At 54.8% G+C, this 24,005-nt stretch overlaps 1 protein-coding gene across 5 annotated transcripts in view; it reads right to left on the reverse strand.

Annotated features, from left to right (window-relative positions):
- TUB (TUB bipartite transcription factor) overlaps window positions 1–16,001 on the reverse strand; it is a 26,064-nt gene extending 10,063 nt beyond the window's left edge. Inside the window, exons 1-5 of one of the 5 annotated variants that reach the window (XM_087433260.1) lie at window positions 15,696–16,001; window positions 6,493–6,544; window positions 5,844–6,006; window positions 2,221–2,364; window positions 799–966 (exon numbers count right to left, since the gene is read on the reverse strand). In XM_087433260.1, the coding sequence (XP_087289386.1) occupies window positions 799–966; window positions 2,221–2,364; window positions 5,844–6,006; window positions 6,493–6,544; window positions 15,696–15,733 (565 nt within the window). In that variant the 5' untranslated portion in view covers window positions 15,734–16,001. Of the gene's footprint in view, window positions 1–798; window positions 967–2,220; window positions 2,365–3,782; window positions 4,032–5,843; window positions 6,007–6,492; window positions 6,545–15,695 lie in introns of those variants that run through there. The other 4 variants (XM_004418400.3, XM_087433263.1, XM_087433262.1 and 1 more) reach the window with 4 other exon arrangements.
- Between the last annotated feature and the right edge of the window lie 8,004 nt (window positions 16,002–24,005).

The following is a 24,005-nucleotide window of genomic DNA, read 5'->3' on the forward strand; positions in this document are numbered from 1 at the left end:
ACTACATGCTTCTTTTTTTTTTTTTTTTTTAAAGATTTTATTTATTTATCTTTCCCCCAAAGCCCCAGTACATAGTTGTCTGTCATAGCTACACATCCTTCTAGTTGCTGTATGTGGGACGCGGCCTCAGCATGGCTGGAGGAGTGGTGCCTCGGTGCGCACCCGGGATCCGAACCCGGGCCGCCGGCAGCGGAGCGCACGCACTTAACCGCCAAGCCACGGGGCCGGCCCAGACTACATGCTTCTGCCCACCCGGAATGCCATCCCCAGCCTCAAGTTGCCTCAACAGCCCTTTCTCCAGGAAGCCGTCCCTGATCCAATTCCTCAGAAGGTGTGGCACTGCCAGGCTTCCCTCTGCCACCTCCCTGGGGCAGGCCTTATGGTGGGGAACCCGGGCAACAGGTTTCCCGGGAGGATCTGCCGTGCCTCTTGGCGTCCTGACCCTGCTTCCCCTAGCTCAGCAGACACAGCAGGAACGTTTTGCAAAAGCTTTTTCAAAGGAATCAAAGAGAAAGGAAATCTGTCCCCAAACCTGGGCCTCGCCGGCGGCAGGAGCTGGGGAGAGACAGGGCTGGGCTGGGCTGGGGCTGGTTGGTTACCCTGGTTCACACTTCTTTCCCTTAACTTGGCCTCATCAGGGGCCCCTGCCCAAGTTTCTCCTTGGTCTCCAAGTGTACCCCCCACCAGGGCCTGGGCGAGGCTGGAACAGACACAGGAAGGCCATGCTCCCCAAGAAAGGTACATCTGAGAACCTAGAACTGAGCTTTGGGGGTGTCACTGGACCTCCACGGGGCTCACCCTTTCTCTGCATCTTGGCACGGAGGTCCTGCCCGCTGGGCTGTGCGCCCCCACCAGCTGCTGTTTCCCCGGCGTCCTGGGCGTGGTCCGACTGGCCCACAGTCAGGATCTGCACCGGGTCTCGGGCCTCAGACTTGTCTTCTGCCAGTGCTGCTGGCCCGCTGGTGCCTGCAGGCCACGGACACTCCTGAGTCCCATCCAGGGGTGGGGAGCGGAGGGGAAAGCCTGGATTCTCAGATGTCCATGAAGTGGGGGAGGGATGAGTAGGGGGACCCTCTGCAAAACTTTATTTGCAAAACTGATTTTTAAAAACTAACAACTGCTGTCAGCCTCTTAATGATTGGTAAGCTATGAAGGGACATGGGCTTCATTTCTTCTGCTGTTCCCCCAAATTAGTTGCCGAGGGTTGGTTTGCAATGCCTCACATCCCTAGGCAGACAGCAGCCATCTACAAAACTAACCGCACAGTGAAAAAGACGAGATGGAGAACAAGGACAATCCAGACCACAGCCGGGGCCACCACTCGTTCCCGGACCTGGCCAGCTACGGTTATCGGTGCTGATGTGCCCCACCCCTCTCTCTCTCACGGACAGACACACGCAGTAACTCACACACCGCATTACAAACATATGGGGCCCCCTGAAAAAGACTGAGGTTGGCAGACACTCGCCTTCCCAAATGGAGGACCTCCCATGCCACAAGTCGGCCTTCCTGCCCAAGTTGCCACAGCTTCAGTAACAGAAGCAAGGCCTCGCCCACACAGGTGGCGGCCACCGTGCCTGGTTGGGCTATGCCCCAAATGCTGCAGTCAGCTCCAGAAGCCTAGGGACTGTGACATACCACTGTCCAACCGTGACCCTGAGGCCTGGAAATCTCCGCCCAGGCACAAGGGCTGAGGAAACAAGGCGTCCAGCCAACAGAGACCAGCCTCGGGGCAGGGGCCACCATAACTGTCCTTAATCTCTCAGGATCTTTTCTGGAAAGAGGGGAGCAGAGGGAACAAACTGGAAGTCTCTGGAATTGGGACTGGAATGGAGGGTCGAGGAAGCCCACACGTTGAGTGAGTGCTGCACAGACATGGGGCCAGTGCCTGGGAGGCCGTGCACCCCACTGGAGGGAGTGTCCTGGGTCAGGATGGAGGTAGAGAGTGCGGTGGGGGACGGGCTTCCTGGGTCACAGCTGAGCTGGACTTCACTTCTCGGCAGTATGGAGGGCCTGCCCACACCCATGGCCCAGCCAAGGCACCCCATGAGCTAGATGAGGCCTGTGAGCCAGCTGGGTGTGGGCCCTGAGCGCCATTTTGTGCCTTCACTGAGGCTTCCCACCCTGTCCCTCACCTCCAAGTCTGGAGGATACGCCCACCCCCAACGCTACAGTGGGGGCCAGGCCTCCTGAGGAAGACTATAGTGAAGGCAAGCCAACCTTTGTGCTTCCCCTTCTTCTCCTTCCTAGAGGCCCCACCCTGGCCCCCCGCTGCGGCTGCTGCCTTGGTTCTCTTGGCTGAGGCTGGTGCTGTTGGGTGGGCAGCTCCCAGCTGCACACTGGCAAGTGAGTCAGCCTCTTGAACTGCTCAGGAGACAGAGAGAGAGAGAGAGAAATGGGCACCAGGTGAGACTCGGGCTCCAACTCAAACACACATACCAGAATATTTCCCAGATCCACCCCCACCATCTGTACCACCCATCTCTACCAGGCAGAGGTGCCCAGGGCAGGCCAAGCTGGAAGGAGGTGGCACCCCCCAGCCCAGTATGACCCCCAGGATCAACCAAGAAGCAGAACAGTCAAAGCTCTGGGCCAGCAAACTGTCTGAGCCTAGGCAGTGGGAGGAAGAGCGTCTGGGAGAATGTGGGTCATTGAAGATGGCGGATGAAGACAGAAAAGGCTACATCTCCTAGAAGAGACCACAACTAGGGCAAGCAATCCAGGGATCCTGCACCCGCCCTCATGGGACGAGCCCATGGCAGCCTGGGTGCCAGAGCACCCTGAGGCAGGAGAATAACTCCGGGATACAAGGAGCTGCACACACCAACAGAGAGGTCTCGGAAGGGTCACAGCAGGTGGCCTCCAAATTCTCCACACATCAGAACCGCGACCTGCTCAAAGTCCTTGAATGGTTTCTCATTGCTCTTAAGACCAAGACCAGCGTTCTTGTGCCAGTCTGGCTCCTCCACCTCCCTTCCCCTCGGCCTCAGCCTCACTGCACACTCCTCAGCTCCCAGCACCCCAGGTCCCAGCCACACCCGCTCTCTCAGTGCCCTGTACATGCCGCATGCCCTCTTGCCACAGGGGCCTTGCTCCAGCTGTCCCACTGCCTGGACTGCGCTCACGACTGCAGCCCCCTCCCATTAACCTCCACACATCCTGCAGAGTCCAGCTCAGGCATCACCTCCTCAGGGAAGCCTTCCCTGACCCTGGTCTGGGAGCAGGCTCTCTGTCATTCACTCACAGAGCCCCCTTTTTCTGCAAAGCACACCCATGACCATCTGTTTAACTCTCTCTCCCCTCCTAGACCTTAAGGTCCACGAGAGAACAGAGACCATGCCTGTTTATGCTCACTCTGGACCCTTAGCCTCTAATCCAGAGCCTGACACAAAGTAGGCCCTCAACAGATATTTAAAAAATGGATGAATATATAATATGAATGAGCACAGCCAGCAAGTCAAAACCTGTTTACCAGGATAAACCGTGAGGGCTGACTGATGTCAAACTCCCTTATCTTCCTCTGGGAATGATCCCCTTGTATTTAACACCAAGAGCCAGCAGAGGGCAGAGCAGGAGGCGGCTAATGCTGCAGGTGGGCCTGGGGGGCACTCTTGGAGACACGGAGCCCAGCTGGGCCAGCCCCGCGGGCAGCAGCCTCCTCATGGCTTTGCCCACCACTCAGAGCAGGGCAGAGACTGGGCCCCAGAGGATCCGCATGCACCCTGCCTGGTCTGAGGTCTCAGCAGGGAAGAGCATTCAGCTGATTAGAGCTCGGAACACACCGTGGCCGCTTCCATTTTCAAAGCCCTGAGACTGAGAATTTTTCCTCACTCGACAGGGGAGGAAACAGACCCAGACAGGGTAAATGAGTTGTTCACAGTCACAAGTGAGCAGGTGACCAGTATTGGCCTGACTGGAGACTCTGTCTTCTGACTTCGGTCGTGCATTCTTTCCGGAGGTGTTGCTGTCTTTCTGCGGGCCTGGCATGGGCATGGCATGGCCCCGGCCCGTGGTCAGTGCTCAAGAAACACCTGCCAAGATGACTACACATCAGTGACTTGCAGGACTCTCTCAAAGCCTCAAGATGCTGGCCTCTGGCACAACCTGGCAGGGCTGTAAGTCCCAGGAGTGGGCTTCCATCCCATGTGCAGCCTCAAAAGGTCAGGTGCCAGGCTTGGCAGGGCTGGGGCTGTGACGCCCACATGGCAGCAGGCCAGGCTCCACAGGACACAGAGCACCCTTGGGAGGAAGTGTGATGCGGAGGCTGCAGGGAAGGGTGTGGCCGGGGGCCAGTTCTGTGCAGAGCAGTGGAGGCTGCTCTCTAAGACAGCAGAGCAAGGCTGAGGTCCCTGTCCCTCCCCTCTGAAGGGCCTCTCAGGTGGAGCACAGACATACCAGCTATGGCCCCAGGTGCTGAACTGAAGCACACGTGGGGGAATTACTATGAAGAAGCTTCCTGTCAGGGAGGCAACATAAAATGGTGGAAAGGCCATTTGGAGTCCAACAAGCCTGGGTTCAAAGCCTCAGCCCGAGGCTCACTAGCAGTGTACCAGGGTGAGTTGTCGAACCCCTCAGAGCCCATCTCCTTATTGAGCATGTGTGGACAATGAGGTACTGTGGGGAGAAATGAGATAACGCAGGGAAGGCTCCTAGCACCATGCTTAGCCACTGGCCCAAAGACAGCCTTTATATTAGACGTGAAATGGGTTCCCTCAGAGGTATGAGTGCCCACAGAGGTGACCGAGCTTGTCTGCTATGCCAAGCCAAGACTGGGCAGCAGGTGAATGAGACTCTATGGTGTCCTCCAAGGCAGGGACAAGGGGACCCAGTGAGCTAAGGGCTGGGTTAGCAGAACCTGAGATGCTGTGGGGCAGGTGTGGGGAGGGCCTAGCAGTCAGATGAAAAAGCTTAGTCCTGAGGTGAGGCAACTACCAGTAGTTCAAAGTGGCTGGAGGCTGCATGTCCTGAGGAAGCCACAGAACGAGGGGCGCACCTTGGTTGCTAAGGTTCCTTCCAACTGCAAAAGCCAGATGCCTGCAACCTTCTTATAGTCACTATCTGAGGAAAAGCCATCAGCATTACCAGCACCAGCAGGGGGCGGTGGAGACTGAGTCAGAGTGCTCCTTTCAGGCTCAGAGACACCAAACTGTATGCGGCCTGGGGTACTCTTAACCTAATCTAAGCAAGAGGGATGTAATGAAGCCATCCTCCATCCACGATGAGCTGCAGAGAACTCCCCCCGCAAGTGGGCTCTGCTGAGAACCGGAGTGTGCAAAGATGGGAGCTGGAGGCTGCTCATCACCATGACTCAGTGAAGGGACTTGCAGGTCAGAAGCCAGGTAGACTGAGAGTGCAGGGAGCCCAGGAAGGGGAGGCAACAGGTGTCTGTCACCAAGAGACCCTAGCTGGTGTGGGCGGGATACTGAGATGGATTCCTCTCAGGAGGCAGAATGCTGGTGGGGAGCAGACTGTCCTGCTCCTAGGAGCTGCCTCTTGCTCTCAGTGGAACACTCCAGATCAGAAACCCAGACTGCTGAATTCCCAGATCCATGAAGTTTTAGCCTTCTGGCCCCGCAGCTGATTCAGGAGCCGACAGCCTGAGCAAATGCAGGAGCCCGAGGCTCCAGGTCCCAGCCTCCCTCTGCCTGCCCCTGGGCAGAGGCTGGGACTCTGGGCTGGGAGTCATTTTCAGCCCGGGCACACCCTGACAGGAGGAGCCCCTCACCTGCCCAGCTCAGCAAGAAGTCCCTGAGGGGCTCCCCAAAGCAGTGCTGAGGTGTGAAGCCACAGCACAAGGGCTTCCCAGGCTGGCTGTCCCCAGCTGCCCCAAGAGCAGGGTGTACCTTGGTAGCTGGTGCTGCCGCTGCTGCTGAGGTAGGACTCCACCAGGGGGGCCTGCTCCTCCGACTGCCGGGCCCGCCGGCTCCGGGGCCGCCCGTCGGCATTGGCCTGCACCATCAGGGGCTCCTGGCGCTTCTTCTTCTGCTTCTGCTCCAGCAGTGCCCGCTACAGAGGCACCGGACAGGCACAGAGGTTGGTGCACCCTAGAGGGCAGCTCACCGCCTCCACCCAGAGGAAGGGCGCCCAGACTGGGACCAGAGAGAAGGCCCTGCTCGCTCAGCTGGGTTCTAGAGGTCGGTCGCATTGGGGTCCACAGCCCACTCTGGGCCAAGGCCTCATGTCCTTGGTGCCCCGAGACTTGGGGTCCAGGAAAGGGAGGCAAAATGCAGCCCAGGTAGCTGCCCTGGCAGGATCACGCAGACATCTGGCCCTCTAACTGCAGTCACCCCAGCTGCCGGCCCGGCCGAAGCCCCATGTACTGCGGCAGTGCTAATGCTGAGCTGGAAAAGGGGAGAGCTGCTTCTCCCTGCCAGACAGGCTCACCCCAGGAAGGGGACAGCCCTCCCCCTCTGCCCTTGGAGACCCCAGCCCAGACTCTGGCCAGGACCGTGAGTGCTGACTGCCCTGCCGCCTGATCCCAGCCTCACTCACCTGCCGGTCAAGCTTCTGCTGCCTCAGGTTGCTGCCCTCATCATCTAAGACACTGCAGAGGGAGAGAGGGGTGTTCAGGGCCTGCCCACAAGGCACCAGGATACAGCCCAGAGCCCACCCCCAGCACAACCAGGTTCTTGAAACCCCTCCCATCACGGCTCCTGGGCACATGGGAGAGGGAGGAACGGTGAGGCTACTGTCTGGGAACCAGCTCGAGACAGAAAAGGGTGAGCCACATTTCTGCCCTTTGGGAGCTGATCTCCTACTGGGATTCCGCTGCCCCAAGGACTTCCCAGTCGGCCTGGCCCCAGTGAGTACAGGAGGAGACTTCCCCCTTGGGCCTGTGAGCAGGGCCAGGCCTGACTGAGATCCAGGGGAACCTATCCAGAGGCATCAGGTACAAGCTAGGCCCAAGGCCTGGCTTCAGACCCAGAGGCCTGTCCCCCCAGCCCCCTCTCGGATCTCACCAGCTCTTCCCTCCCCCTTTCCATCCTTTCTGGAGGATGCGGGGTCCTCTGGGGCAGATCCTCTCCCCATCTGTTCAAAGCAAACTCCTGGCTCTCCAGGTGGCAGAGTGGAGGTGCTGACACTGCCCACCCCCTTCCCCACTTAGAGAGCTGACGGTCCCCTCATCTGGGAGAGTGAAGCTAAGACACCAACCAATCTCACAGGGCAGGGCTAGGGCTGGGTGGGGACACAGCGCATCAATGCACAGCCCAGCAACCAGCCACTGCCCTTCCCTGGCCACAGACGTGGCGCAGACAGCACCAGGGCATCAAATCCTACAGTCACTGAGGTCTTGGGATGGGCAGCATCATCTCCCAGAGACTGGCCCTGCCTCCCAGGAAGGCAGAGCACCAGTAAGGAACTCCAACCACTTAGCTATCTTTCTAGTCCAAGACACATGCATGAGTCCTAGGCCCAAATTCTACAGAAGACAAGGTCAGGACAGCTGCAGGGTGGGGGTGGGGATGGGGTTGGAGCCTGAGGATCTGAGCTCTGGAAACCCCCAGCTGCCCTGGCCCAGTTACGCTGGAGCGTGCCCCTGAACGAGACCCGTGTGTGGGCACCTGCACACACATGCCAGAGCGCACTAGGTTTATGTGTGAGGCTGCAAGTCTGTCTCACCCCTGTGCACGCACAGGAGGTGTCCAGATGTGTGAGTGTATCTAAATATGTGAGCGCATACCTGGATACACATGCACACAAACGCCTGTGTGACAGGTGGGCGTGCTTGTGAGCAGATGAGTACAGGAAGTGTGTAAGGGGGAAAGCTGAGGTCAAATCATCCCCAAGACAGCAGAAGCCCTTCCTCGCTGAAACAGTCATTGACTCGAAATGTCCCTTCAGCTCATCCAAACGACTTGTGCCTTGTATTAAAGTGGACTGCAAACAGCCCACCACCCACCTCTGGCTTCCCCACCTGCCTCCCTGGCCACAACCTATAAGAACTCTGCATATTTTTAACTGGCAGCTGTCTTACCTACTTGACATCTGGGAAGGCCTTTCCTGATACCCATGGGCTGCTCTGCATTCAAGAGGAGCCCCAATTGTGATCTGGAGGCATGCACAGAACAGCCTCATTCCCTGAACCCTCAGCTGCCAGGGCACAGGAGAAAACACTACTCAACAGACAAGCTTCTGAGTCAAGGCCTCAGTTTACCTAAAGCAGCCCACCTGCCTAAGAGCGCACAGCTGCACGTGGGACTCCCTGAGGGCATGACCAGGACCAGAGGACAGGAAACCAGCTCCTAACAATTCAAGCTGGCTGGGACAGTGAGTGTCTCATCACAGAAGGCATGCACCACAGGCCGGAGGGTGGCAGTGGTAGTTCTAAAGGAAGGGTGGAGGGACTAGACTGAGCAAGAGCCAGGGCCCCGCCAGGTCCAGGGGCTACAACTCTTCCACCTGTCTCTCCACCTTAAGCCAATGGCCCGACTGAATAACGCGGGGGCAGAGCATCTGCTCACAAAGACTTCAAGGATCAGTCCGCAAACACCAGTGTCCTCCGCGGTCTGCTGCACGAGCAGTGCGTACTCACTCATGATTTCCAGGACATGGATGAAAACCGCAGCCTGGGCTCTGTGTGGCACCCGGCTGACAGGAGCAACGGGGCCTGAAATCCTACTGTGCTCTGCTTGCCAAGCTCTGTGCCTGGGCATGCACGGAGCAGCCTGTAATCTCAGTCACGTGCTAGTGCCTGGTCACAGGAGCCCGTGTCACCTCCACAAGACGGTGCTGGCTCCCCTTCCTGCCAGCAGGAGAGGCCATTTCATGGCTTGCTGGGATGACGCAAGCCACTCGCACTTTCACAGGGCAGGGCTGGGCAGTCATCTGGGTCATCCCTGGCACTGGGCTTGGCTGAGCAGGACAAAGAAGATGACTTCCACGGTGCTGACATTAATACCTAGGGTCATTCAGAAAAGGGGACATCCAGCTGAGAGGTAAGCGCACATTAGCAAAGCCACCTCCAGAACTGCTGGGTCACAGTGGCTGCTCAACGGACAAAAGGTGGTTCCAGCTATGGTGGCCTCACTGCCCAGCACCCCCCTGATGTCCTTATCCATGCAGTGGGGCCTCTTCCCGCCACAGGCCACTGTCCCACTGCCATGGACTTCCCACACAGCTACGCCCTGGGGAGGAGGCTGCTTTCCATGAAGACATTACTTCCTCTCCCAATGACCAAGAGCCGCAGGCTTTAGGAACACTGGTTCCCAGGTAAGACTACAGGTAGAATAGACTAATCACTGGCTTTCAGAGGAAGATGGATGAATACAAGGCTAAGCTTCTGAAGAGATTCCAGAAACTCAGATGCCCTGGAAGTGCCTAGAGAGCCGCCCACCACCTCACTCACCACTGGGCATGTTGGAGCAGCTGGAGGAAAAGAGCATGCGTGGCTGGGGCGGTGCTGGGGAGAAGCAACATGTGCCTGGTGGATAAGAATGTGGTTGGCTGGGCAAGACCCATCCAGGAGGGCTGACATAAACCCACCTAAATGAGGAGGTGGGCAGCAGCACATGGAGGAAAGCAGGCTCCTGGTGTTTCTAAGAGAGCTGCAAAGGTCTGAGGGGCCACAATCCCCCAGCAGGGACAAGCTCACACTGGGTGGGTGTTTCTGCCTAACAATGTATCCGCAGCACAACATCTGTCCCTGGTGGATAACAGAGACTCCCAGCAAACAGCAGCATGTTGGAACAACAATGACGGCTGTCCCCAGGGAGAGCAGAACTGAAGCTCCTCTGCCCTCCTCCCCAGCAGCCAGCCCTGCCTCCTCATCCCCCACCACAGCACCTTCCCCAGGCATCTTCCCTCTCACCCACACTCCCTGGCCTGCCTCTTTCTGATGGGCACTGTTCTAGGCAGCACGAAGCGATAACCACAAGAGGAGAACAGTAATGGCTTTTTAATGACTTGGGCTCCAATTATGGAATCACTGCCAAGCCCTGGCTGCCAGCTGCAGCCCCGCCAGGAGACAGGGCACTGACGGATGGGTCTTCCAGCTGACCCTGGCGGCTGCTTCATTATGGTCGCCTGCTGCTGAGGGCCAGACCAGGGAGGCCCAGGAAAGCACTAGCCACTGGCTCATAAGGGTCAGAGAAGCCTGGTCTGCTGTGTCCACCAATCCATGCACTCTGCCCAGGGTCATCGAGGTGGCCCCTTCACCTCCCAGGGAGTCAGCCCCTCCACATTCCCTTGCTTCCCCTGAGGCACCCGACAGATATCTGAAGAGTGAACCATGCTTGACGACAAATGAGGGCAGGGCACTTCTCCCATGGGCAGGAAGAGCCATATCTAGAGCCAGACCAACATATCTAGGAAGCTGGTTCCCCCACCTTCTTCTTAGATCCCACCCAACATGCTCCAGCTAATCCATCAGAGCTGACCAGAGGCCTGGGGACCAGGCCAACCTAGGGACAGACCACACTCCATGCTGCTTCGCCCTCCTCCTTCCTGCCCTCATGCTTTCTCCTCAGTCACAGTGGCAGCTGCCCCTGCTGGACCCAGGAAATCAGGGAACTGGGCTGTCAGGAGAGAAAAGACCAGCCAGGGTGCCTGCCTGCAATCCCTGTGCTTAACGTCAGACCCCCTGGGACATCCAGATCTGTGGCCTCTGTTGCCTAGTGGCTGCTTGGAACAACATGAACACACAGTGGGGGTGGGAACACACAGTGTGGGTGGGAACAGGGCAGGAGGGGGGTGGGTGCAGCTCCAGAAGGGAGAGGACCATGCTGCTCACAAGAGTTCCAGCCTTCCAGCCACTGGCTCCCAAACTTAGCAAGTGCATTAAAACTACTAGGGGCACTCAGCCCTGACTTGGTAATTCAGAACTGCTGGGGAGGTTGCCCCAGAATCAATGCCCCACCTCACTCTCTCTTTTAAAGCAAGTGACAGAGGTGATTCTAATGCTCAGCCATGCAAATGGGGACCATGAGCCACAGCTGGTGATCTCTAAAGAACAAAAAAGAAATTAGGGAGCTGCTACAAGGCTGGAAGTATGCAAATGCAGCCTTATGTTCAGATGGGGGAAGAAATTATAGTCTGCAGATCAGTGAGTCTAACGTAGGCCCCAGGTAAGACTGTGGAGGAGGTTAACTGAATAACCAGAGGGGTGGTTTGAATGGCTAGAAGACAGGTGATCACTAAGAGCAAGCCCAAGTTCACCAGCAAGCCAGGGCACATGTCCTCAGGCCCTATCAGGAAAAAACGGGAGGGCAGTACAGCCAGGCTCCCACACGGAATCACAGGCACCAGCGACGATAACTTGTGGGCAAGATGAAGCAATGTCAGTGGCACGCTAGTCCAATTAGACAATCATTCAAAGGTGTTTGCAACTGCAACAAGGGGTGATGCCACAGTCAAAGAAGGTTTCCAGCACCACACTTCTCTTGGTTAGTATGTTTATCGATGACCTGAAGATGAGGCAGGCCTCTCAGCAGACTTATGGGTGTACGGAGTGGAAGAGATACTAGTGTTCACCAAGGCAGTATGCACTCAGAAGACCCAGGAAAGCTAGAGAAGAGCGTAACAAGCAGAAACCTAAGAGGAGAAGGTCAAGTCTTACATGTGGGTCCCCAAACCAGGTCTTCCCCACAAGGCAGAATGGAGGCGATAAGGCTGACATCAGCCTGATGAAAGACTTTGGGGTCTGTTTATAGAGGCCTTGAGGTGACTGGTCAGTGAGTCAAAACCATCCCACGGGACGGCGAGCGCTCAAGGGCAGCACCGGGAGCAGGGGTCCAGAGTGAGGAAATAACAGCCTCACTCTGCGGGATGCTTGACAGGCCACACCCAGGACACTGCGTGCAGCTCCCAGACCCTCACTGGAGGAGGGCAGAGGCCAACCTGAGGGCATCCGCAGGGCCCCTGCTCCCTCAACCATCTCTATCAACCTTGTGTTTACTGCTCCTTCCACCCCAGGCAAGAAGACTTCCCAAGGGGGTTGGGGTGGGAGTGGAGAGAGCTTCTCCGTGGACCTAGGAGTAGAGGCTCTGCTCCTCCTCCCTGCTGCCAGAGGTGAAGCAGTGGGCCATAAGGTCTGGGGCCCCTCTGAGACTCCCCCCAGAGGCAGAACTGAAGGAGTCGGGAGTCTTGCTTAATCAGTAGTCACTCTGCTCCCCAGAAAGCGGAGTGAGGATGTGGTGGGAGGATCCTAACAAGGGCCAAGAGGAGGGGAAACCCAGAGACATGCTTAGGCTCACCCCAAGAAAGAACTTTCTAATGACTGCAGCCATCTGATGGAAGGCTGTTCGCAGGGATGCTGCAGGGAGCATTCACAGAGGACTGGGCGGCCTGTGAGGGCCCTTCCAGCCTGAGGTTCTCATTCTCTGAACTAGAGCTGTGCTCTTCCAGCAGCACTCCAGGAAGCCCTATTGTGAGGGGAGAGTACTGCACCCCTCAGGTGTGCTGAGAACCTGGGGTGGGGCCAGGAAAGCCAGCAAGTCCAAAAAGCTACCTGGGGATGCCACTTTGATTCAAAGTAATGTGCATCTTGCCTGTGTGGGTCGTGCTAGGCACACAGCCAAGAACCAGATGTGGTCCTTGCTCTCCAGGAGTTCAAAGCCTGGGGAGGGAGGCACCAGGCAATGGCCACAGGACCAGGCAGACAGAGCACCGAGGACAGGGTCAGCCATCACTCCCACCCAGGACGGTCCTTCCCGACTCTCAGTCCTCCACCTACAACTCACAAAAGGTTGTGAAGTCCTGAACTAGGGGCATTTAATATTCAAGAACACAGGTGAAGAGAAAATAAGCAGATGTGGGAATTATTAGAATAGAAAAAAAAGGGCAAAAAATTATTCCAGTTGTTAAACTTTATAAACTAAATGGCTCCCTTCTGAATCAGAATGTGAGATTAATCCATGATCATTATGAACTGAGCCACAATTACCCTTAAGAAGATTATCACCAACTGTCACTGCTTCAAAGAAAATGAGCCAAGCCCAGGGATGCAGGTGCAACCATCACAGAGGGAGGAAACCCCCCCACCAAGAGAGCTAACAAGAAATTGACCGAGCTCTCTCCCCCAAACCAAATGACACAGTCCATTCTGACATGCTGTGACATTAGGGAAACTTCACACCAGAGCACATGTACACGTGCCCATCCCCCGCATCTGCAAGTAAACTGCCTTGCCTGTCTTCTGCCCCAGTTTTCTCTGTAATCAGACAGGCATGTGGCTTTGACTGCAATCAGCAGCCCAGTTAACACAAGAGGAAATCTGCATCTCCTCCTCTCAGCCCAGGTCTCCCCATTCTGGAAATCTACACGCCAAGTCCAGTGCTTTCCCAGACTCAGTGCAGGCTCAGAAAGACCTCAGCAAGGCAGGAGAGATTCTGGCAGCTTCTGAGTACAGACTGCCCCCAGCTAGACACCTACCCTTCCTGCCACACAGCAAATAGGCAGGCGTGACGGAGTAATGGGACAGCAAGCAGGGCAGGGCCACAAGGGTGCCGAGCTGCTCCTCAGTGCTAGGTGTCCAGGGTGGCAGGATTCTGTGCTCCACGTGGAGTGTGTGGGCCCAAGAAGGAATGAGGGGATGGGAAGGTTGGGCCTGGGCTGGGGTAAGTGCCAAATCACTCCTAAGGATGCTAGTGCCTTGGACACTCACTGGAGGACAGAGCCATTTCCCAGAGACAACCCCACCTCCCTGGGGCCTCCTTTCCCAGAGGCAGGCTTAAGCCTCCCCAGTTTGAGGCAGATCTCTCTAAGACCTGTGCACCCTACAAGCTTTGTTGGCCCTTGGCTCCTGGGAGAGGCTTCCTTGAACTATGACCTGACCTAGCCCCCAGTCTGCTGGATCCTAAACATGCCATTATATCCACAGCCACAAGTGCTGGCCCTTCCTTCCCTTTTAAGTTAGTTTGTGGCCCCCACCCTGCCACCTGCATCCCCATACAGGTACTTCCACAGCGCAAGAGGCCACTCAGCCCACAGGCACTACCCAGGCACCTCTGCTGGGTGGCTAGAAAAGGTTAATGGTAGTTTGTGGGGCTGCACTGTCTTCTACAAAGTCCTCCAGCCACATGTGTCAAGAAAGCCAGGATGCTCCAGAAACTACCATGCCCCCAGCCTGGATGCCCTGTGTGAGGTGGCAGCTCTTCTGAGTCAGCACAGCCCCAGCCCCCTGATGGAAATCATCTCCCTGGTCCATGTGGGACTCTGAGGTGTGACTGCATATGTCTGCAGGAAACCCTTGGGGTGACTCATGTGTGCACGTGTATGTGTTGGCAGAAGGGGCACCCACAAATTCCAACCTGGGAAGCCCTGAAGCCCCCAAAGGACCTGAGATTAGAGACAACAATTCTCAAGAGAAATCCTGAATCCCCAGGCCAGTGACAGGTGCTTGTTTGCAGAAGGATCTGCTTTTAACAAGCCTCAGGCGGTTTCAGCTGGTTTCCATTTCGGATGCTGTCTGGACAGACTCATGGAAGAGCTCTGTCAGAATTATTTTCTATCAGCGACTGGAATCAGGTCCCTTCCCGAGAGCAGGCTGTGTTATAAGGCAGGAAGGTCCTGAGGGTCTGTTCCTACCACTAACAGGCATGTGCACCTGGGCCGGCAATAACATACGGGACCTTAGCAGTCCAGGACCCTTTTCACTCACAGGCCTCTCCAGGAGGCCTAGAGACAGCCCCGTAGCCCCTGGCAACCAAGGAGCCAATGGGTGGCCAAGGATCTGGTGCTGCCATGGTGATAAGCTCCTTTCCAGTGGTAATGGAGAGAATGGAGTAGTGGATGGGGAAAGGCCTACACCTGTGTGAAGCCCCAGAGATCCCTCCCCAGCCCCGACCTTCACACAGGTGGGAAAGCCCAGTTGTCCTTGGGACAGACCACAGTGTCTGGGAACAGCGTAGCCATGCTTCCCTTAGTGTGCCTGGGTTCTTAAGTGCTCTTATGCATGCAAAGGTGGTTCTATGTATTGGGAGTTGGTGTGCGTCCCGGTATAGACCTGTTAGCAAGTAGATTTCTGAATCTCTGAAAGATGAGTAGTACTTGTGAGTGGGCAGCAGATGTCAGATATTTTCCAAATACAGAATGTGCCTGTGCACAGATATGCAGGAGTGCACCTATGTGAGCCCAACAATCAGTGCATGAGTGTGTGTGTGTGTGTGTGTGTGTGTGTGTGTAGAGATATTCTTGGTTCAGAATAACTGTCTCCAGGAATTCACGCTTTGAGTGTATGAATCGACCAGCAGGACTGTCTTCAGCCAAATGTGCCCACATCCTGTGGGTGCATACCTGCAGAAGTATGGTGTGTGCGCACAGCTATCCTGGCCTGTGACCTGTGTGCTGGGCTTAGGAGGGGGCTCATAGCAGTGTGCGCTCCCTTCCCAATCGCCCAGCCACATGGCGCTGCCGGACCGACAAGGCCCACACAGGCCCAGAGCACTGGCCCCTTCTAGCAACCCCGGCGGATAAGGGGTGAAGCAAGGCAGGTGGGTTCAGTCCGCCGGGCCACCCAAAGTTGGCGTAGGAAGGTCCAGGCTTCCAACTCGAGCCCCCAGTGTTGGAATAGATGCGGAGGGTACCGGTGCCCTGCGCCCCGGCCCGGTGTGCCCCGCCAGCCCTGCGCCCCGAGTTCAGGGTAGTGGGAGACCCCGCCCGGCGCCCTCGACCCTGCCCCACGCTCTCCGCGTTAGAGGTTGGTGGGCTGGGCACGAGCCCCCGAATGGAAGAGAAGGTGGGGGCCGGCGCCCGCGTACCTGTAGGGAATCCAGTCGGAATGCGGCTTGGAAGTCATGTCTCTCGTGGGCGGGGCGGCTGCTGCGGCTCTGGAGTCCGGGGCCCGCGGGGGCCGGCGCGGGGGCCCTGTTCAGCTCCCGGGCCGCCCTGGGCCGCATCCTCCCGGGCCGGGGCGCTGGGCCCCGCCGAGGCCCGAGCTGCACGCCAGGGCCCCGGCCGCGGGCTCGGCGAGCGGCTGCCTGCGCGGCGCGATGGGCAAAGCTGCGGAGGGCGCGGGGCCGCCGCGGGCAGGAGGGCGGCGTGCGCGCGCGGGGAGGCGGCAGAGGCGGCCCGCACCGCCCAGCGCGGCGACAGAGGCTCGGTCCGGCGCGGAGGACCCCGGCACTGCGTGGCAGCGGCGGCCCGCCCCCTACTCCCTCGCCCCGCCCCCGGCGGAGACCCCACCCCCAGGCCGGCTCCCGCGCCTTCCCCGAAACCGCCGGGATCCAGGCTCCGCACACGTGACCGCGCCCGCGCCCACCCTGAGCGAATAGCAGCGCTGCCACTGGGCGGGTCGCCGACTCCCGAGCCTCAGTTTCTTCCTCTGTGAAACGGAGATCATTATAACACCTATCTACCTACCTACCTGGCCTACCGATCTCCAGTAAGGGATGGGAGACCGCTCTCAGATTGGGGGAGGGGAAGGAGTAGGGGGTGGGACCCAATTGTGCAGGAAGGGGATGATGCTAGCCTGGACCGAAAGAGGTCCCGGGAACCTTCAGGTCCGAAGCAGGAGGCTGGCCTTCCCGGTCCCATTCGCTCCCCCGGAGAGTTCCCACATGCCCCCCGGGAACCTTCTTTGGTTTTAGTAAAGGAGGTGTTTCCTCACAGCGGAGGAGGACTTCACAGCAGTCAGGGGAAGGATAACATTTACAGTCTACTGCATGCCCAGCCCTTATACATTTATATTATTTAATCTCCACAATAGCCTTGAGAGGCCAGTAGTTTATCCCTATTTCCCAGAGAATAAAGCCTCAAGAATGCTAAGATGCCCGAGGACATAAAGCTAGGACGCGATAGAGCTGAAATGCAACCACAGTCTGTGTCCTCCGAAGTCCTTTCTAGGAGCCGCACTTAAAGGGAAGCAGAAACCTCTCAAAGATAATCTGAAAATCTCCGAGTGCTGAGGAGGTCCTGGCTGTGACTAGCACCAACTTGAAAGCGAGGCGAGGCATGTTGAGAGGAAGGGCAGAGACTCTGCAGGAGGGCTGGTGGAAACAGGGAGGAGAGGCCAGGTGATCAGGGAGGGGTCTGCTAGGGGGCACAGTCTCCACGTCCTCGTGTGCACCCTGGATTCAGCAGCGCCACCCCAACCGTGCCAGAAGAGTGTCCATGTGGGGATCCGCTGGTGCTGAATAGGCGGTCGTGACTGCAGGACATGGTGGGAGAGAGTGTGGGAACAGCCAGCTGGGCTGAGGGAGGGCCCCTCCTGCTGCCCTGGGTCCACAGCCAGGACTCCCCAACCCAGGACTCTCCCAGCCTGTCAGCCTTGCCTTGCCCATTAACTATAAAAACAATAATCAAGATATCTGGAGCATTTGCTGAGCATCAGGTGCTAGCTATATACTATAACTTGTTCCATCCTCACAATCACCCTAGGAGGTAGGTGCTATTATCATACCCATTTTACAGCAGAAGAAACTGAGGCACAGAGAAGGCAAAGATCTTGCCCAAAGTCTGGTAGCTGGTCAGTGGTGACCTAGGATTCACGTGCAAACGTTCTGGGTCCACAGCCCTTGCTCTTTAGCCTCCTTCCTGCCTGTCGCAGTTCATTCAGTGCACATGCACGCAGGCATGCACGCACACCCAGCTTCTCTCCAGGCTTCCGGAGTGCGGGACGAGGCAGATCCATCTCTGTCTGGCAAGGCATCGATGCTCTCTGAAGGTTGTGACCTCTGATTATTTATCAACCTACAAGAGCTATCGCTGTCGCTAAAGACAGAGAGCAGACAAAATAAATTACCTTGGAGTGGGGTGCAGGGGCAGAAAGTAGGACTGTTTCTTGCCTGCTGGGACACTTGGCCTAGGCCTCTGTTTTCACCCTGTCAGGCTCCCAGGAAGGGCAGCAGAAAGGGGCTGCCTTAGAGTCAAGGCAGCATGGCAAAGCACTCCCTGAGGACAGGTGCCTTCCGGTGAGGATGAGCCCTGCCTAGAAGCAAGAGGCTGGCCCCGCCCTCCAGACCACCCCTCCCAAAGCTGCAATTTCAGCGTGGACTACAGCCTAGAAGACTTCCCCTTCAAGAATTTGAGGCTGCTTTTCCCTCCTTATTCCCGAATTATCTGACACCTTAAGGCAATCAGAATCAAGTTGGAAGGTCTCAGGAGCCTGGAGTAATTGAATCTATTAAATAGACACGTTAGGTTCTGTCCTAAGGGAGCAAAATCTGGAGGCAGAGTGAGGTGCAGAAATAAGACAGCTCTCCACGTCTCTTTCTGCGGAGGCTGTGCATGCATGCACGGGATGTGTGGGAGCCAGTGGGACTGTGTGCATGAGTGTGGTGAGTGTGTGTGAGTGTATGTGTGTGTGAGATGTCCCTGCAGTCTGAATGGGTCTGCACAAGAACATTTGTTGGATGGTGTGTTGATGTGTGTGCATGGGGGGATCTAAGTGTGTGCTTCTGTGAGTTCTAAGGGGTGTGTGAGTGTTCACCCTCAACTTAGAACTGGCAAAGGGTTTTCCCTTCAAATGAAGGGTTTTCCTGCTCAAATGGCTTCCCTGGTTGACATTTTAAGTGTATGCCCTTGGCTTCCATCAAAACGCCACACCAGAAAGCCATGTGAAGAATATTGTACTAGGCCATGGTTAAAATACAACTGTGCTGTACAGTGACCCTGGAAGAAGGGCCTAAGCTTTTCAAATTTAGCTTTAGGAACAAGGTTATATCTGCTGAAATGCTGCCACATGGCAAGCCCAACACGCCCTCCTCACCACCTGTCCAAATCCTTCAGGGATGAGATATTTGGTGTGAATTTAAATTCTCCTCCTTGCATCTTAGGCATTTTCAAACATGGCCATGGTTTGTGAGGGGGTGAAGGAATGTGTGGGGACTGAAGCAGCCCAAAGGAGACCCTCAGATCTGCCACCTCAGCTGGAGGACCCCACTGTAGGCTCCCCTCAGCAAGACTACTTCACCCAAGGAAGAAGGTTAGCATTTTGGCCCCTGCCTATTTCCATGTGGAGTCTTGAATTTTCTATTTCTAATTTAACAGTTTTAATGAGTGTGGGCCACCTCTAGTCAATTTTGGAAGTAAACGGGTATGAATAATAAATTAATATCTATTCAGATTGGGCACCAAGTCCCAAGGTGCCCTGCCTAGTAGCTTGGTGTTGTCTGCTTGCAGTCCGAGGAAGGCAATTCAAATCAATCAAACATCCACTCTACCTGACTGGGCTCAAAGGCCCATGCAGGAGTGCGGTGGCCTTGGCAGGTGTTGGGCTTAGTCCTGCTCTCAGGGAGCTTTCCCTCTGGCAGGAGACGGGAAGCACCAGGGTGCTGGTGTTACAACACAGGTGTACAAAGTGCTGGGGGCTGGGGACACAGAGGAAGGACAGTCATGGGTACTGGAGGGGGGAAGTCAGGTTAGGACAAGCCTTTCCTGAGAATGAAAAGGATGACAGTTGAATTGGACCTTGAAGGATGAGTAGGATTTTGATAGACTGATAAGAAACGAAGAGGGGAAGCTTACCAGTTACCAGGATTCTACAACTGGTCAGGCACTGTTCTGGGCTCTTATACCAAAGGGCATTCCAGACAGAGGGGATGATGTGAGCAAAGCCATGGGGAAATGAGATATATGACCAATGCACTTGAAAACCAAGGTGCAAACCAGTGTGGTGGCATGTAGGTGAGTGGTTCACTGTGGCAGAAGAAGGGCCTAGAAAGTTAAGGCAGGGCCAGATCACACAGCATCCTGAACACCAGGCTAGGGAGTTTAGATTTTAGCCAACGGGGAACCACTAAAGGGTTTTAAGCCAAGAGTAACCTACCCAGATGTACCATTTAGAAAGACAGAATTGAGAGCAGAATGGAGGAGAGAGAGGGAGAAGGCTGGAGGTATTGAAAACTGCTAGGTGGCTAATGGGAAAGTCCAGGACAGAGGTGAGCAGCCCCTGTCAGAGCCCAGTGTCTTTTCAAAGCTGTCGGGCAGACCTCATGGCAAGATGGTAGCATGAGTGTGGGCAGCCAGAGAGTGCCCTCTGAAATTCCCATTTAAATAACTGCAGAATATACACAGACCATTGCCTCATTGTGCATGATTAAGGTGAGATAAATAGGCTTACTGATGTCTTTGAGCAAATGTAGGGTGACCACTAGTAGAATTAAAAGCAATATGTCTATTTTCCAAATCACTGCTGGAGATGATAGCAAATAAAAATCGCCACAACAACAAGACAAACGTAGTCTAAAGGAAATATAAAACAAGGTAATGGGGATAAAGCCAACTGTAGTGGTGACGAAGTGAATATAAGTGGAGAGCCTGTGAGCCTGGGTCACATGTGACTGTCATTTGTTGAGTACACGCGCTCTGCCAGGCATTCCTCTGCGTGTCTCATAAAAGCAAATGTGGGCAATAGGGTGATGACATGGAACTCTCCAGTTGAGGCTCCAGGTTAATAGAGATCACATTTCAAAGTCAGGTGGGATTCCACCAAATGGGACTTGGAAAAGAGGTGGCAAAAACCTGGGTCTGCACCTTAGCCAGCACCCATCTCTAGTACATAAAACACTCATCTCTAGAGGCTGAAAAAAGGGTTATTGGAAATTTAAGAGGAATTTTAAAGAGAAACCAGTGAGCCCTAAGTGGGGAGGTGAAGGCTGCTGTCACCTTCACTGCAAATCCAGAGAGTGGGGCTTGAAGGAGACCCCTAGGAGAGCTTACTCTGTGGCCATGATGGTCTTGGGGCCTCAGTGCATGGATAACTGATTCACACCTGGGAAATTCAAAGAGCAGGTGGCAGCTGGCTGCCGTGATGGCCCAGAGGGTGCTGCTGCTTCAGCGTCAGCCACTTTCCAGTTTGTGGGGCAAAGGAGACATGAGTGTTTCCTGTGGAGCAATGTGGGTCCCAGCGTGAGGGCCAGATGAGATTATCTTAGATCCCAGCCAAGAGGATCCCCTCATGGGGGTAGGTGACACTGGGGGAGGGCATGAACCCGGGTTTCCCAAGGCCTAAGAAAGGAACCATAGTGTCCTATGGAGCTGTGGGGAGACAGCATCACCCACGTCAAGGGAGCTGCCTTCGGGGGAGACACCCCAGCAATGGAGTGGTCTCCAAGAACCCACAAAAGCACTCCAGTGACAGAGCCAGCCAGAGAATGTGACACCAGCCCATCAGAGACTAGTGAAGGAAGCACTTTCCTGCCCTCTCCCCTCCTCTTCCCCTCCTCCCTTCTCCTTGGCCCCTGGAAAGGGTCAGAACTGGCCTTGCAAGCTGGACCCTCTCCCACAGGCAGCTGGTCTGCGGCAGACCGTGATGGGCAAGAGGAGTTGGTGTACCTCAGAAGTTTAAAGATGTTTTTGTTACAATGGATGGAACGTATTTATTACTGACAGAACAGTGTTTGGTTACCTGGAAGTGGCCAGAAAAGTCATGGGACTTACCCTAAATTTCATCTAGATCAAGGAGGGGAAAAACAGCCCCATAGAATAAAATTAAAGAGACCGTGGGAGACAAAAATCAAGTTTGCGTTATGACTACATCTCATGAGTCACGCCTGTGCAACCGCACAGTCACACATGGCTCCTCTCATGTAATCCTCCCAACAACACCGTGAGTGGGTACTATTATTATCCCCATTTTACAGATGAGGAAACAGGAGGTTACATAACCTGCTCAAAGTCACAGAGATAATAAGTGGAAGAGTTCAAATTCAAACTCAGGCAGCGGAGAGTTCTAGAGCCCACAGGCTTAATTGCCATTCTCTAGAGAAAACCAAATGATGAGAGCCTGAGCCCTTTGACTCCTTAATTCCCGCTCTAGAAATCTAGCCAGAGGAAATAGGCAATGGAGTCAAAAGTTTCTGTACAGAGAGAGTCATCACAGCTTTATTTCTAATGGGGGAAATTGGCAGGAGTGGGGGCACAAAATGTCTATCAATTGAGACTTGGTAAATAATTCTGTGTTCATAGGATGGATCATTAAGCATCCTTTACAGGGAATTTTTAATGACAGGGGAACAGGTTTATGAAATGGAATACAATATTATAGCAAAGTATTATGTCCTGTAGAGAAGCTCTGCACACTGGCACATACACGAATGGTCTCATAAAAAGTTGCCCCGGGTGAGAAAGTCACAGTCTAGTGCCACCAGCGAGGCCACCCTAGGGACCACATCCTCCTTTCAGGTGGTTCCTCCTTCCAGGTGCTCGGGCTTCTTCTTAACTCCAGCTTTTGGTTCCTGAGACCTCCTAGTAACCCCAAACAGCACAGACAACACCCCCACCACCAGGCTGGGGAAGACAGACAGTAAACAAACACTGTTGGTCCACAACGGATTTGGTAAATAAATAATATTTTAAAAGCCGTGCAGGCGAAATATCCTTAAATATCACCTAGTGTAGTGGGACATATCACCAAGATGTCACCCAGGTGGCCACACTCTAATGCACTTGCGTATAAGAAACATCTGCAATTTCAAGGTAGGTTATTTGTCTTTGAGGGGCACAGGGGATGTGCAGGAAGGATGCTGAACCTTAATACCCGCTTTTCACCCAGTTTGCCAGGCATCTGCTTTTTTTTAAAGGCATTTTGAGGCATCTGCTGAGTGTTTCCTGCTCAGAGGGCCCAGGCTGGGGCCAGGGAAACCTACAGCTGATGCACAGCGTCCTTGTCCTGGGGAAGCTTCTGTTCCCAGCCAAGTCCTCCTGCCCACTTCCCAACAGGGCTTATAAGCCCGGCTCTCCAAGGAGCAGGGCCTGAGGTTATAAATAGGAAAAGGCTTCTGCAGAAGAGCACCCAGGCCTGCGCTCAGCCTGCAGGAGGGGTTTGTTTTATCAGCGTTATTGGATTTGCAGATAAGCAATGAGGAATTCAGCTGATCAGGAAGAGCGCTCTCATTTGTTCATAATGCAGGATTTATCTAGCAGAGCCCTCTCCTTTGTCAAACAGACAGCCATTGCCTTTATATCCTCCAGCAAAGAACATTTTATTTTGTAACCTTTCAGAAAAGCCTATGAGTTTGCGTTTTTGACCTGTTTTTTCCCTCATCTAAGAAAACCATGGTGATTTAAAATGTGTAATGCATTTTAAACAATCCTACTCTGAATTCACAAACCAATCTCTCTAGCAAGAGGAATCAGACCCTGAAAAGCAATTTAAATCATTTGCAAAGTTTATTACACCCAACGCACCATCTTTTCACTCCAAGGCCCTTCCCTTTTACTGGTGATGGTTCATAAATATCAGGCTATAAAGCAACCGGGTCACTGAAGAAGCAGTGTCCTGAAAGGTAGTGCTATGGGGTTGGAGTCAATTGTTTTACCTCGCTGGCTTCGTTTTCCTATCTCTGAAATGGGGATAAAAGTTCCAAGACCTAGAGAGGCAGCAGGTATATAGGAAAGAACACCAGACCCAGGTTCCATCCTGGATCTGTCGCTAATGTGCTGTATGACCTTGAGGGGGTATGTTGCCTCTCTGCGCCTCAAGAAAATCAGGGGGTAGAATGATCTTGAAGGCTATCTTCCAGCACTACATTTCTCTGATATTTCGACTCTTACAGCAGGGCTGTTTAGAGACAAAAGAAGATGATTATAGTTTGCTTAATTCTGAAATAAGGATAAAAGTCTTATATTTTATAGAAGAAGCACAGAGCAGTGGAAACATGCTAGACTTAGGAGAGCTGAAGTCTTGTCCTCTCTGTGCTGCTAACTCACCGGGGGGCCAGGGACCACTTGCCAGGCTCGCCTCAGTTTTCTCCCCTGTTAACTGGAGGCAATGCATGTCCTGTCCACTGCACAGGGAGTGTGGGGCTGCACTGAGATAAGAAATGTGACCCTGTGACCGCTGTGTCAGAAGTCCAAGCACCATGGAGATGTGACAACATTCAGTCATTAGAGCTCCCGCTGATGGAGCCCTCACATAGGGCTGGCACTGTGCTAAGTGTTCCACGTATCATCTCATTGATTGCTCACAGCAGCCCTGAGGAGCTATTATGCAGAAGGAAGCATAAGCGCTGTGGGTGGTCACAACAGCGAGGATTTACTCAGCCTGGCCGAAGCCTATGCCCCGGGGCCTGGGCCCATCTCAGATGAGGATAAGAACAGTAGTCTCAGCAGTAGCCACCCGGCCTGGG

This window comes from Ceratotherium simum, chromosome 7 (genome assembly GCF_057802395.1).
Source record: "Ceratotherium simum simum isolate JZ-2026a chromosome 7, ASM5780239v1, whole genome shotgun sequence".
Classification (NCBI taxonomy): domain Eukaryota; kingdom Metazoa; phylum Chordata; class Mammalia; order Perissodactyla; family Rhinocerotidae; genus Ceratotherium; species Ceratotherium simum.